Source organism: Elephantulus edwardii, unplaced genomic scaffold (genome assembly GCF_000299155.1).
Source record: "Elephantulus edwardii isolate Elephantulus edwardi_28Jun2011 unplaced genomic scaffold, EleEdw1.0 scaffold00150, whole genome shotgun sequence".
NCBI classification, from domain to species: domain Eukaryota; kingdom Metazoa; phylum Chordata; class Mammalia; order Macroscelidea; family Macroscelididae; genus Elephantulus; species Elephantulus edwardii.
This window is the reverse complement of record NW_006399900.1, coordinates 3,895,786-3,908,739: the sequence shown is the minus strand read 5'-3', so window position 1 is coordinate 3,908,739 and position 12,954 is coordinate 3,895,786. Positions and strand designations below refer to the sequence as shown.

At 39.8% G+C, this 12,954-nt stretch overlaps 1 protein-coding gene across 1 annotated transcript in view; it reads left to right on the top strand.

Moving 5' to 3' along the window:
• SEL1L2 (sel-1 suppressor of lin-12-like 2 (C. elegans)) overlaps window positions 1-12,954 on the top strand; it is a 146,351-nt gene that overhangs the window by 5,738 nt on the left and 127,659 nt on the right. Inside the window, exons 2-3 of the mRNA XM_006894762.1 lie at window positions 383-405; window positions 11,057-11,216. Of these exons, the coding sequence (XP_006894824.1) occupies window positions 383-405; window positions 11,057-11,216 (183 nt within the window). The remainder of the gene's footprint in view (window positions 1-382; window positions 406-11,056; window positions 11,217-12,954) is intronic.

Below are 12,954 nucleotides of genomic sequence, written 5' to 3'. Positions count from 1 at the left end.
CTGACTGGTACAGGAGACTGCCCCTCCTTCTCCAGCAGAGCATGAAGTAGAGTCTGGGATTTCCCCCCCACCCCCACCCCAGGTGCCTGTCAGGGCCTGGGTTTCAGCTGTCCATACCACAGCAGTGGGCAATGAGCTTAAAGCCCCTGATGGCTCTGGGCGCTGACTCTCACCAGTGGCTATGGATGAAGTCACGGGTCCTTATTTTTTAAGAATAACTTGAGTGCACCTTGAACTTCTCCCTTCATTACCATTAGTTCTTAATTATATGCTACTTTCTGAAATGATTGTGTTGGCCAATTTATAGTGGTACAGTGACTCTATATATTCCTTCCGTCTTCTTTTAAGGCTTCCTGCATCATTCCTTCCATCTTCTTTTAAGGCTTCCTGCATCGTTTACCCATGGTATTTTCCAGTATTGCATATTAAGATTTTACTTCAGTTCTTTCAGCTTGAGAAAACCAGACATATTCTTGTCTTTTGGTTCTCTAGTCCAAAACTTTTGCACATTTAATTAACATACTTTGATTTGTCTTCTTGAACTTCCCTTTGAAATCTTCTTTCCTATTATCTTACTTTAATATTTAAATGTAGTTCTTGCGTGTTCAAGAAGAGCAAGATAAAAAAACAAAGAGCTCGCTTCCCCCTCCGAAGAGAGAGAAAAAAATTATTTTCTAGATTTTTTTAAAGAAAATTTTTATTTTATACTGGTTTTAAAAAAACAAAACAAACAAAGAGCAAGGTTTCCAAAATGGATTGCATCTTGTGTAATAGATCAACCCCATGTACAATAGATGGAACCCTGCTTGGTCCTGCACTACTTCCACTGTACTGTCAGCCCACTGTTGCAGTCACTGTGACAGTCCATCGTTCAGAGGGACTTCATTTCTTTTACCAACCCTCTGCTTTCCCAAAGATGTTGTCATTTCCATGGACTGGTCCTTCTTGATAAAGTATGTTTTCTGGCCCAAAGTGTATTATCTATTGGGTAAGCCCTAATTCAAATTACAAGTATTCTATAAGAGGTGAACTCAGACACAAATGAGAAGGCTAATGAAGATAGAGGCAGAAACCAGAGTGATGTAGCCACTTAGGAATTCGACAGCAATTGAAGTTGGAAGATGCAAGAAACAGATTCTCTATTCTGAACTTCAAAAGGAAGTTTGGACTTCTAACATTCAGAACTGTGAGGAAAATAATTTGTTTGTAGTAATTTGTTGCTATCCAGTTTGTGGTGATTTATTGTGGCATTCTAGAAAATTACTGATGTCCACGTATGCTGTGCAAGCCCTTGTTATTGTTGTGACCCTGGTCACTGAATCAGTCCTTCTCATCGAGGGTCTTTCTTTCCTGCACTGTCCCTCAACCCTCACAAGTATGGCATCCCTCTCTAAGAACTGATCTTGCCTTGTAACATGTCCAAAGTACCTCAGACGAAGCTTCAGAATCCTTGCCTCCAAGGAGAAGCCTGGTGGCACCCTCTCTATGACGAACCTGTTTGTTCTCCTACTTGTGCATGGTATATTCAATACTCTTCTCCAGCACCACAGCTCAAAGGCATCAATTCTCCTTCTATCATTCCTCATCATCTATAAGAGCCCTACTTTTCTTTTTTGCAATTCTCCCTTTAGCTCACACCAATTCATCCACCTAAGCCTTGTTTCCACTCCTGGAATAAGTGATTGAGTTGGAACTTGCTCTTCCCTCTAAGTGGAATGACTGCTCTCTTTCTACTAAGTTCTTGGTCCCAAAGTCACTTTTAGTGGAGCGTTCTTCAACACCCAATCTAAAAGATTGCCACCAACTCTTGATTCCTGGTGACTGCTCAGTATCAATGCATGGAATGAAGGAATCAGTGTTTTAGTTACAGCTTCAAGTACCAGGTTTACCCCAGCATTAACGGAGGTAATTCTACTCATAAGTAAACATTTAACTTGGGGCATAACTTGATATACTCAGTGTTGAATACGACACGGGCAGAGTGGAGGCTTAACCTAAAAACTGACCATACTTATTACTGTTGAGTCATCTCTAACTCATGCATAGGACAAAACAGAATTTCCTTGAAGAGTTTCCCAGGCTGTACCGCCTAGGGAGGCAGACTGCTGCATCTTCCCACAGGAGACCTGTTGGTTGGTTCAAATAGCATTTCAGTTAGCTGCCTAGTGCTTCAACACTGAGGTGAGACTCCATAACAGGAGACAACACAAAACCAAGCCCACTGCCCCTTAGTGGATTCTGACTCATGGTGAGAGCTGTAAATCTTAATTAGAGGACACTTCCCATCTTGCTTCTGATAAGCAGTTGGTGGGTTTAAAGTCAAAGCGCAACATGTAACACTCTGACTACGTCAGGTTGCCTTTACTAGGAGTTAAAGGGAAATCTGTATAAGCAAGTGTGAGGAAGTTGGGAAGAGCCCATAACCCCCGCTGGACAGGGAAGCAAAGCATTTGGCTGTCGCAGGTGTGGGAGTAGAAAGAAATGAGGTCACCGTGACATATTTAGGACAGATTGTGAAGAATCTTAAGTCTCACGTAAGGAGTTTTATTCCCTCCCTCCCCCCAAGTTGATTTTTCACTCTGAGACTGAGAGCTTCTAAATTGTGCAGGATATCTTCCAAAAGATGCTTGAGAAGTTCATGCAGTTTGAGTCTTTAGGATACAGGGAAGTGAAGTGGTAGGAGAGCCAGGTAAGAGACGATTCAAGTACAATTCTGTCTCTGATTAACGGCTTTAGCTGGTCTAGGAATGCATCTGGTGATTTTACAAAAAACCCAACACTTCCAAAATAGTGAGTTTGCTGTTTGAAAGGTAAGGAGGTAAAGTACACATTCTAAGTCCTTAAAATCTTGCCAGCATTACCTCTGAACTACATCTAGAAATCACCCAGTCTTATTACTTCCACCTCTGATACCTTCTTCATTCACTGACACTGACATTTCTCACCCATTTATTTTAATTGTTCTCTTGTTTTCCTTCCTCTCCCGCTCTTGCTCTAACACGCAACATTCTCTCAGCAGCCAGAGATATAAGTTAGTTGATACCACTCTGCTGAGAACCCATTAATGGCCTTCCTTTTCTATAGAACATGATCCCCAGTCTTGATCTGGTCTCCGATCTGTTTCTGTGCTTCCCTGCTTACCTCTCCCTGCCTCACTCCTTCTGTTCCAGCAGCACCTTCTTCCTTGTGCTGTGACATACCGTGCTTCTAAGCCTTTGCATTTCCTGCTCCCTCTCCTAGAATGCTTGTTTGCTGAGGAATCCATGCTTAATCCCTCCTTTTGCAGAAAGGATATTCAGTGAAATAATAACATAAAATTTTCTCAATTCTGACCTCTTACACTTTACTTGAAAGCTCTGGTGGCCTCATGGCAAGAATGCTTCACTGTAATCCCTAAGGCATATGGTATGAATCCAGCAGCTGTTCTGTGGGAGAAGGATGGGCAATCTCCTCCCATGCAATAAGTGCCTCTGAAAACCCACTGGAGGGTCAGCTATGGGTCCGTTCTGACTCTATGGTACATAACAACACTTTATTTAGCTTTCACTTTATCAATTGACTGCCATTTCCCCTTCCAAAGCATTTGTTTCAGAGGCCGAAGACATTTTGTTTACTGTAGTATCCCCAGGTCTTAGTACAGGGCCCGAAACAAGGAAGGCTTTCACTAAATATCTGTTGTATTATATAACCTTTGGATGCTGACTACCTAGGCCTCGTAATACTTGCTCTGTCTCTCTCTTTGGCTGAGAGAAAAGTGAAAATCAGGAAACACTGGCCCCTGAGCTCCCTATTAAAAGAAGAGGAGACAGAAAAATCAGACAAGTGGATACACTTGCTAACGCTGTTTTGATAGGTATTGTTTAATCGAAAAATAAACCCTTTTTACGACAGTTGTTATTAAGTGCTCTCAAGCTGTCTCTGTTTCCATAACATTATGAACAACAGAGCCTGGCCTGTCCTATGCCTTCGTGACAAGTTCTACCCTGCCCTTGCTTGCTCAAACCCGTTATATTAATGTATCTCATTGAGGAATTCTTATTTTTTAATGATCCTCTGCTTTCCCCTCTCGATGTCTTTCTCCAAGGACTGTCTCCTCTTGACAGCATGCCCAAAGCTTGTGACCTGATGTTGTATCATCCTTTGCTCTTATGAGTACCTTACTGTACATCCTCCGAGACAGATTTATTTATTCTTTGGTACTTGTAGTATATTCAACATTTTTCACCACCTGTTCACCACAATTCAACAGCATCAACTCCTCAGTATTCCTTAGAAGATGTAAGCTTATGGCTTAACACGTAATGATCCCATTAAACAGATAATGCTAGTGGCGTATCAAAGTCCAAGCTCTCCACGTTCTTGATACTTGCTAGACAGTGTTTCTCAAGCAGCCATGTGACTGAGCCAGTGGAATGTAGCTGACACCATGAGTCATGCTGCCAAGCCTGTCTTGAAAACAATGTAAACCAAATAAAACAAATGGATTTGTTTTTTTCTGTACATGAGCCTCTGTGTACTTACTCCCTCCTTCTGTAAGCTGGATGTCAGTTTTCAGGGACACCTGGCAGTCAAATGGGGAAGCTGACAAGGGTCTATCTGCTTGGGTCTTTGAATGACCCCCACTTTAGGCAGAAATGTCACTGACTTGACCACGTGCCTGTTGACTTTGAACCATTATGTATAGTTGTTGTTGTTGTGCACTGTCAAGTCGGAAAAGACCCGTAGCTGATCCTCCAGCAGGTTTTCAAAGGCACTCAATCCCATAGGAAGAGATTGCCCATCTTTCTTTCACGAGAAATTATAATTATGCATAGTAGGTTTATATAATACAATACTGAACAAAACAAAAACCATAGTCCGAAATTAAAATGTAGGTCACCTTGTAGATATATTTGCTGAAACCGGCCACTCTACACAGATCAGTTTTAAAATCTTAGCAGGGCTTCATATCACTTCATGCTCATGCCACTAGGGCCACTACTGTTAATCTTTGCTACCCCTGCTCTTCCTTGTTTGCTCTGTACCTTCTATAACAGCCTTCCTGCCTTTTCTGAAGAAAACTCACTAACATCCCCATGAAAAGGCTTTTAAACTTTCTATCCAATCAGACTGAAGGAAGATGGCTGGAGAGACTATTTCTTGGACTGAAAAGAAAAAGCAAAATAGTATAATAAAATGTCCAAAGACTAAAGGAAATGGAAAAGATGTGATGGGGACCTGAAAAGACAGGGTAATGGTGAGCATAGTCCAATGGTGATTAATTTTATAAAACACAACGTATGGAAATGATTGTATGAAGCATAGGCTCAATGAAGGAAAGTGTGAATCATGCCAAAATCCTCTCTACTATGTACATGAACGAAACACAGTGTGTATGAGTAATTATATGTACCAATAAATTTTTTTAATTGAAAAGAAAAATAAAGTGCAAAGACCTGAAGTTTGAAAACCAAAATAAATTTTTTTTTTCTCATTTCTCAAGTTGTGGAAACTGAAGAAACTATTCAAGCCACTAGTTGCAATGATGAAGGTTTCTACAGACAAAATATTGAATACCACATTTATTTCAGCATTATTTTTAATAGCAAAGAAATGTAAACATTCGTCAGTGGATGAATGACTAAAGGAACTATGGTACATTTACAGAGCAGAGATGAAGCTGTTGACAGTTTCAATCTCCTCTCCATCCATCATGACATGGCCTATTGGTCCAGTGGCAAGAATCTTTTTTTTCTTGATATTGAGACACAGTCCTTACTGAAAGCTGCATGCCTTTATCCTCTGCAACAAGTGCTTCAAGTCTTCCTCACTTTAAGCAAGCAAGATGTGTCATCTGCATAATACAGGTTATTGATGAGTCTCCCCCCAATACTAATGTCACACTCCTCTTCATAGAGTACAGCATCTCGGTTAGTTTATAAAAGATCATTACAAAGGCTGAAGAAGAAGAAAAGACCAAGATGGATGTCAGATGAGACTCTGAATATTGCATTAGAGTGCCGAGAAGTCAAAGCTAAAGGAAGAAACCAAGAAATCAAAGAGCTGAACAGAAAATTTCAAAAGGCATCCCGGGACAACAAAGCAAGATACTATAATAAAATGTGCAGAGAACTAAGTCAGAAAATCAAAAGGGCCGAACTCGCTCAGCATTTTTTAAGCTGAAGGAGTTGAAAAACAAAATGAAGCCACGAGTGGCAATACTTAAGAATACTTTGAGTAGAATGATAAATGATCCAAGAAGCATTAAAAGAAGATCGAAGGAGTACAGAGTCACTGTATCAGAAGGAATTGCTGACACAGAAGACTTTTATGAAATAACATATGAGCAAGAGCCTGTGGTGATGAAGGAGGAAATTCAAGTTGCTCTGAAAGAACTGGCAAAAAACAAGGCTCCACAAGCTGACAGCATACCAGTTGACATATTTCAACAAACAGACACTCACAAACAGATGTGCTCACAAAGTTGTGCCCAGAAATCTGGACAACAGCTTGCTGGCCAACTGACTGGAAAAGATCAATATTTGTTCCCATTACAAAGAAAGGTGACCCAAATGAGTGCAGAAATTATCGAACAGTATCATTAATAACACATGCAAGCAAGATTCTGCTGAAAATCATCCAAAAATGATTGGAGCAATATGTCAACAGAGAACTGCCAGATGAGCAGGGTGAATTTAGAAGAGGTCATGGTACTAGCGATATTATAGCTAATGTTAGATGGATCTTGGCAGAAAGCAGAGAGTACCAGAAGAATGTCTATCTGTGCTTCACTGACTATGCAAAGGCTTTTAACTGTGTGGATCACAACAAGCTGTGGATGACTCTGAGAAGAATGGGAATCCCAGAACATTGCAAAACCTATACTTGGACCAAGAGGCAGTTGTCAGAACAGAGCAAGGAGACACTACATGGTTCAAAATCAAGGGGGGGTCCATCAGGTATGTATCTTGTCTCCATACTTTTTCAATCTGTATGCAGAATAGATCACCCGAGACACTGGGCTGTATGAGGAGGAAGGTGGCATCAGTTGGTAGAAGAATCATCAACAACCTGCGTTATGCAGATGACACAACCCTGCTTGCTGAAACCGAGAAGGACCTGAAGCGCTTGCTGCAGAAGGTCAGGGACTGCAGCCTTCAATACTGATTGAAGCTCAACATCAAGAAAACAAAGATTCTCACCACTGGACCAATTGACAGCATCAGTATGGATGGTGAAGAGATAGAGATAGTTAACAGTTTTAGTTTGCTTGGCTCCACAGTCAACCCTCTTAGTATCAGCAGCCAAGAAATCAGGAGATGAACTGCATTGGGAAAGTTAGCTATCAGCGACCTTTCCAGAGTACTAAAGAGCAACAGCGTCAGGCTGGAGATTAAGGTGCACCTGATCCAGGCTATAGTCTTCGCAATTACATGCTATACATAAGAGAGTTGGACAGTGACTAGGGATGATAGAGATTTGCTGCCTTTGAGCTGTGGTGCTGGAGAAGAGTGTTGAATATACCATGGACTGCTAGGAGAACAAACAGGTTTGTCCTGTAGAGGGTGAAGCCAGAAGGCTCCTTGGAGTCAAGGATTCTGAAGCTTTATCTGATATTCTTTGGGCATGTTTCAAGGAGGGACTGGTCCTTGAAGAGAGACATCATGTTTGATAGAGCGGAGGGATGGCACAGGAGAGGAAGACTCGTGATGAGATGGATCGATTCTGTCATTGGGGTGGTGGGAGTGAATGTGTCTGAGATGGTGAGGTTGGCACACAATAGAGCAGGGTTTAGGGTTCGTGTACATAGGGTCATTATGAGTCACAAATGACTGGTGGCACATAACCACAACAACAAACGACAATATGCATGTGAAAGTTGGACAAGGAATATAAAAGGTGGCAGAAGAATTCTTTTCAATTGTGATGTTGGTGAAGAAAACGAAATATACTGTTGTTTTTGTTGATGATGATGATGATGTGTTGTTGCTGTTAGATGACTTTTAGTCATATGTATTACTCATAACGATCCTATTAACAACAGCTCTGAGCCCCTGTCTTAGACTGTACCACCCTCCTCATCTCTCACATAGTTAATCTCATTGTTGCAGTCACTATGTCAATACATCTTAACAAGAGTCTTCTTGTTGATTCTCCACCTTTCCAAGCATGATGTCCTTTCCAGGAAATTGCCCAAAGTGTGTGAGACAAAACTTCACCATCCTTGCACCTAACAAGCACTCTGCTTGCACTTTCTACAAGACACATCTTCGGTATTTTGACAGACCATGGGACATTCAGTACTCTTCAACAACACAACTCAAAGGCACTGAGTCTTCTTCTATCATCCTTATTCATTGTCCTGCTCTCAAATACATAGCAAGTGATTGCTAAGACTCGGGAGTAAGCATTCAGTAAATATGCCAAGTAATAGATGAATGGATAAGAAATATTTTTTATTTCCTATTCTTTGGAGAAGGACATGATGGGGGAGGTCTGTGAAGAAGAGGCAGATCCTCACCCAGGTGGCTTGATATGGTGACTGCTGCAATGGGCTCTTGAGTGGCCAGAATTGTGAGGATGGCAACAGCATGAAATAGGGTTCAGATCTTTTGTACATAGGGTCGTACTTGACGGCACCTAACAACAACAACCACCACAACATTAAGGGATCTCTGTGGCATATTCCTTAGGCACTTGTGCTGCTAACTGAAACCCACCAGTAGCTCTGCTGGGAAAAAGGGCAGTCTCCTCATATGCAGCTTACAGCTTCAGAAACCCAAAGGAGGACTACCTTAGGAGTCAACTCCAACTTGATCACAGGAAGTTGGTTTTTGTTGATTCAGGGAAGGCATTCCTGGATGGCACTTGATTACATCCTGAAGGTTTGGCAGTTTGGAACAAGCCAAAGATAACTTCCAAGAGAGGCCTGGCAATCTGTTTTCGAAATGTCACAACTTTGAACAACCTATGAAGTGTTCTACTCAGTAACATATTGGGTCACCATAAGTTAGGGTTGATTCATTAAAAATGAGTTTTTGTTATTTTTTAATCCAAGGAAGGCTTTATATGCATTCTAAAAATTGACCTTGGTAAAGATAATAAAGAAAAAAATTAAACACTCTCCTCACAACAACAAAACCCTCTGACTTGCCTTGTAATTGATAGTTGATCTCCTGATATAATTTTACCCTGAATATTGGTTATTGTCAGGTACTGTTGAGTACAACTCATAGCAACCCTATGAACAAAATATTGTGTGTGTGTGTGTGTGTATACACTCACACATATATACATACATAGATACATAACATATTTACTCAGATCTATCCTGCCCCATCCTCACACTTCCTGACACACAAGAGCTCATTCCAGCAGCAACCATGTCAATCCACCTAGTTAAAGGTCTTCCTCTCTTTCACTAACCCTACACACTTCCCAGCATCATGTCCCTCTCCAAGGAATATCCCCTCCTTGCAACATGCCCAAAGTATGTGAAGTGAAGCCTCATCATTCCTGCCTCCAAAGAGCACTCTGGCTGCACCCTCTCCAAGACATAATTGTTTGTTCTCCTGGCCATCCATAGGATGTTCAGTGTTCTCCTCCAACACTACAGCTCAAAGGAATCAGTTCTTTTTCTGTGATCCTTATTCATTGTCCAGCTCTTAGATGCATTGCAAATAATCATAAAGACCATAGCCTGAATCAGATGCACGTTAGTCCTCAAACTGACATCTTTACTCCTCAGTAATTTGGAGAGCTCCCTAACTGAATATTTTCTAAATTCAGTGTGTCTCCTTATTTCCTGACTGCTGGATAAACATATGTAAATCATGACTATTTACTTTCCTAAAATTCTTCTTATTTTTTAAAAAAATCTACATTATTTTATACTTCAAAGGAAACCCTTAATCCCCTCACTGTAATTAGTACAAATTAATTATATGACTTCTGAAAAACAATGTGGTGTTAGTGGAAAAGCTGGCCTTTTTTTTTAGCCCTTACAGTTAACTCCTCCCTGATCTCCAGCTACTGTAATTGAAGACACACGGTCTTGAAAATTATTAACAGCTGTGGGACTAGGATAAGAGAAAAAGCACTTCACACACTGGGAAGCAAGCCTTGAGGACAGCAAGACTTATGACAGCAAGATTTGAGGAAGACTGGAGAGTGAGACCTTCATGATTGTGGTGAAGAAAGAGACTGTGGCGTTGCTGTGGAGAAACTGTGACAAGGTGTGATGTGAGGCTTCTTGAATTTGAGCTGGATGCTTGAAGGAGAAGCTGACTTGTAGCTGCTTTGAGACAAACCTTGATGAATTATTTGGATTTGAATGCTGAATTGAAACCAGAGCCTGGACTAATTGAGGAACTGCGCCTTGGAATTTGAGCTAAAACCTAGACTTGTATTGGGTGATATTCTTCGGCTCCCCCACTCTCCAACTTACTTCCATAATAAACTGCATTCTCAGTAAAACAGCTGTGAATCTGTGAGACAACAATGAAGAAATGAACCCCCTTACTGCTGGTGTAGTTCTAGAGGTACCAGGTAAAGGGCTATGGATTCTATCTGCTTTTAGCTCCGGGGTGGTGAGGGGCTGACTCCCCCTGTCCCTTTCAGAGAGACACTCTGTGCCCTCATCTCCCATTTTCTCCTACTTAGACAAGCATGTTGGTGAAGAATGCTTTTTTTTTCCAGCCAAAGGTTTATCTATGCTTTTAACCCATTATTATTAATTTGACATAACACATAAAGCAATACAAATCTTTTTTTGTTTCACTAACAAAGCTGATATTAACGATTACAACTTACTATTGAAAGAATTAATTTGTTAAATTTGCCTGCTATTTTATTTATGACACTTAGATTTTAGTGCTAGATTTTGCAGTTAATATGACAATGTGATAAGTTTAGATAACTCCTCAATATGAGTTCTTAAAGAGAAAGTGATTATCTGTCATTTTTATTTTTAAAAGCAGATTTATTTCATTAAATTAAGTATTTTTGCTATAAATAAATATTTTAAGTGTTCTCTTTCTTTTTATAAGCTACTTATGAGAAAAATTATTTTTTGTAGGTTTTAGTAAAAGAAATCAAGCAATTGTTAGCCTATATTTTGGAACAAAATGAGTTGAGCAAAAGAATAGATAAAAGAAAAAGTCTCTCAGAAGAGAAGAGTCAAAGTAAAATAAGAAGAGGAATTAGAAAAAATCTATTGACAAGACATAATAATCATTGTAAGTAGAATTTTCTCTCAAATGCAAATTATAATTACTTATATAATCTAAAATACAATTTTATTATTTATTTCTGTAGTCTTAGGTTATGTTCATAAAAATTTATACAAACACCATACATATCCAAGGTCAAATATTGCAGCTTTAAATTCCTAATTTGTACTGATTATAATAAGCAATGTTGATAGTTGAAACTCAGAGCAAGAAAATTCTCCAACATCATGTGGATAAAATATTGATCCTCTATGTTCTATGGTACTAATAGAAATTTTTCTACTTTAAAAGAATTCCTAATCAGTATGACTTTCCCTCCTATTGTAGCAATATAGAGTTGCACTGCTAACCCAGAGGCAATGACTACCAGTGGCTTCAAATCTAACAGTAGCTCCCAAAGACAAAAGTGGACTGTCTCCTTTTGTGCAACTTACAGCTTCTAAAAACCCACTGGAAGATCAGCTCTGAGTTGGTTTTGACTCCATAATAGTGAGTTTGATCAATCTGATGCATTCCTTTTTCAATTTCAAACCATGCAATGTTTTCCTACTCTATCCTAACAACTCCTTCCTGGTCCAAGTATAGATTTCACATGAGTACAATTAAGTGTTCTGGGATTTCCATTCTTCTCAATATTAGCCATAATATGTTGTAATCCACACATAAGATAGGCGTTCACTGAAACACTCTGCCTTCATCTGGTATTGGCTATGATGTCCCTAGTGCCGCAGCCTCTTCTAAATGCAGCTTCTACTTCTGGCAGTTCTCTGTCAATGAGAAAGTAGTCTTAATTGTTTTTTTTTATAATCTTCAGTAAGATTTTGCTTGCATGTGATATCTGTATATTGTTAAATAATTTCCACACTCTGTCACATCAACTTTTTTTTTTTTTGGAATGGGAATAAAGATGAATCTCTTCCAGTCAGGTAACTGTCCTCCAGATTTCATCGCACAACTTAGTGAGCACGTCCAGGGCAGCATCTGTTTATTGAAATACACCAATTGGTATGCCATCAATTCCTGGGGTTTTGCTTTTGGCCAGCTCCTTCAGAGCAGCTTGAGCTTTCTCTTTCATCACTATTACCTCTTGGCCATAATGTTGTTTCATTAAATTCTTCTGTGTCAGCCAGTTCTTTCTGATACAGTGACTTTAGGTATTCCTTTCATCAACTTTTGATGCTTCCTGGTTAATTCAGTACTCTTCCCATAGCATCCTTAAGTATTGCAACTTGAAGTTGAATTTGTTCATTATTTTCTTCAGCTGAGTGACCTCATCCATTTTGATTATCTGACTCTAGTTCCTTGCACATCTTATTACACTCTGTTTTGGTCTTCCTGAGATGGCCTTTGAAATCATCTGTTGAGCTCCTTAACTTCCCGATTTCTTCTCTTTGCTTTGGCTTCTTGAAGTTTTAGTGTAATATTCAGAGTCTCTTCTGACATCCATCTCAGTCTTTTCTTCCTCCTCTCTCTTTGTAATGACATTTTGCATTCTTCTTGGATAATTCTTAATATCTTTCCACAGATTATCTGATCTTTCTTCATTAGTGTTCAAGGCCTCAAACCTGTTCCTGAGATAGTTTTTTTTTTTACTTTTTTAAAAATTCATTTAAATGGAAGCTTATAGAGGCTTAGGGTTTCCAGTCATTCATTGTTGCACTTTTCTCCCTGCCCACCCCTTAACCCCCAATTCACTCTTCTCTTTGAAAAGAAAAAGAAAAACTCTTTCACTGTTATCATCTAG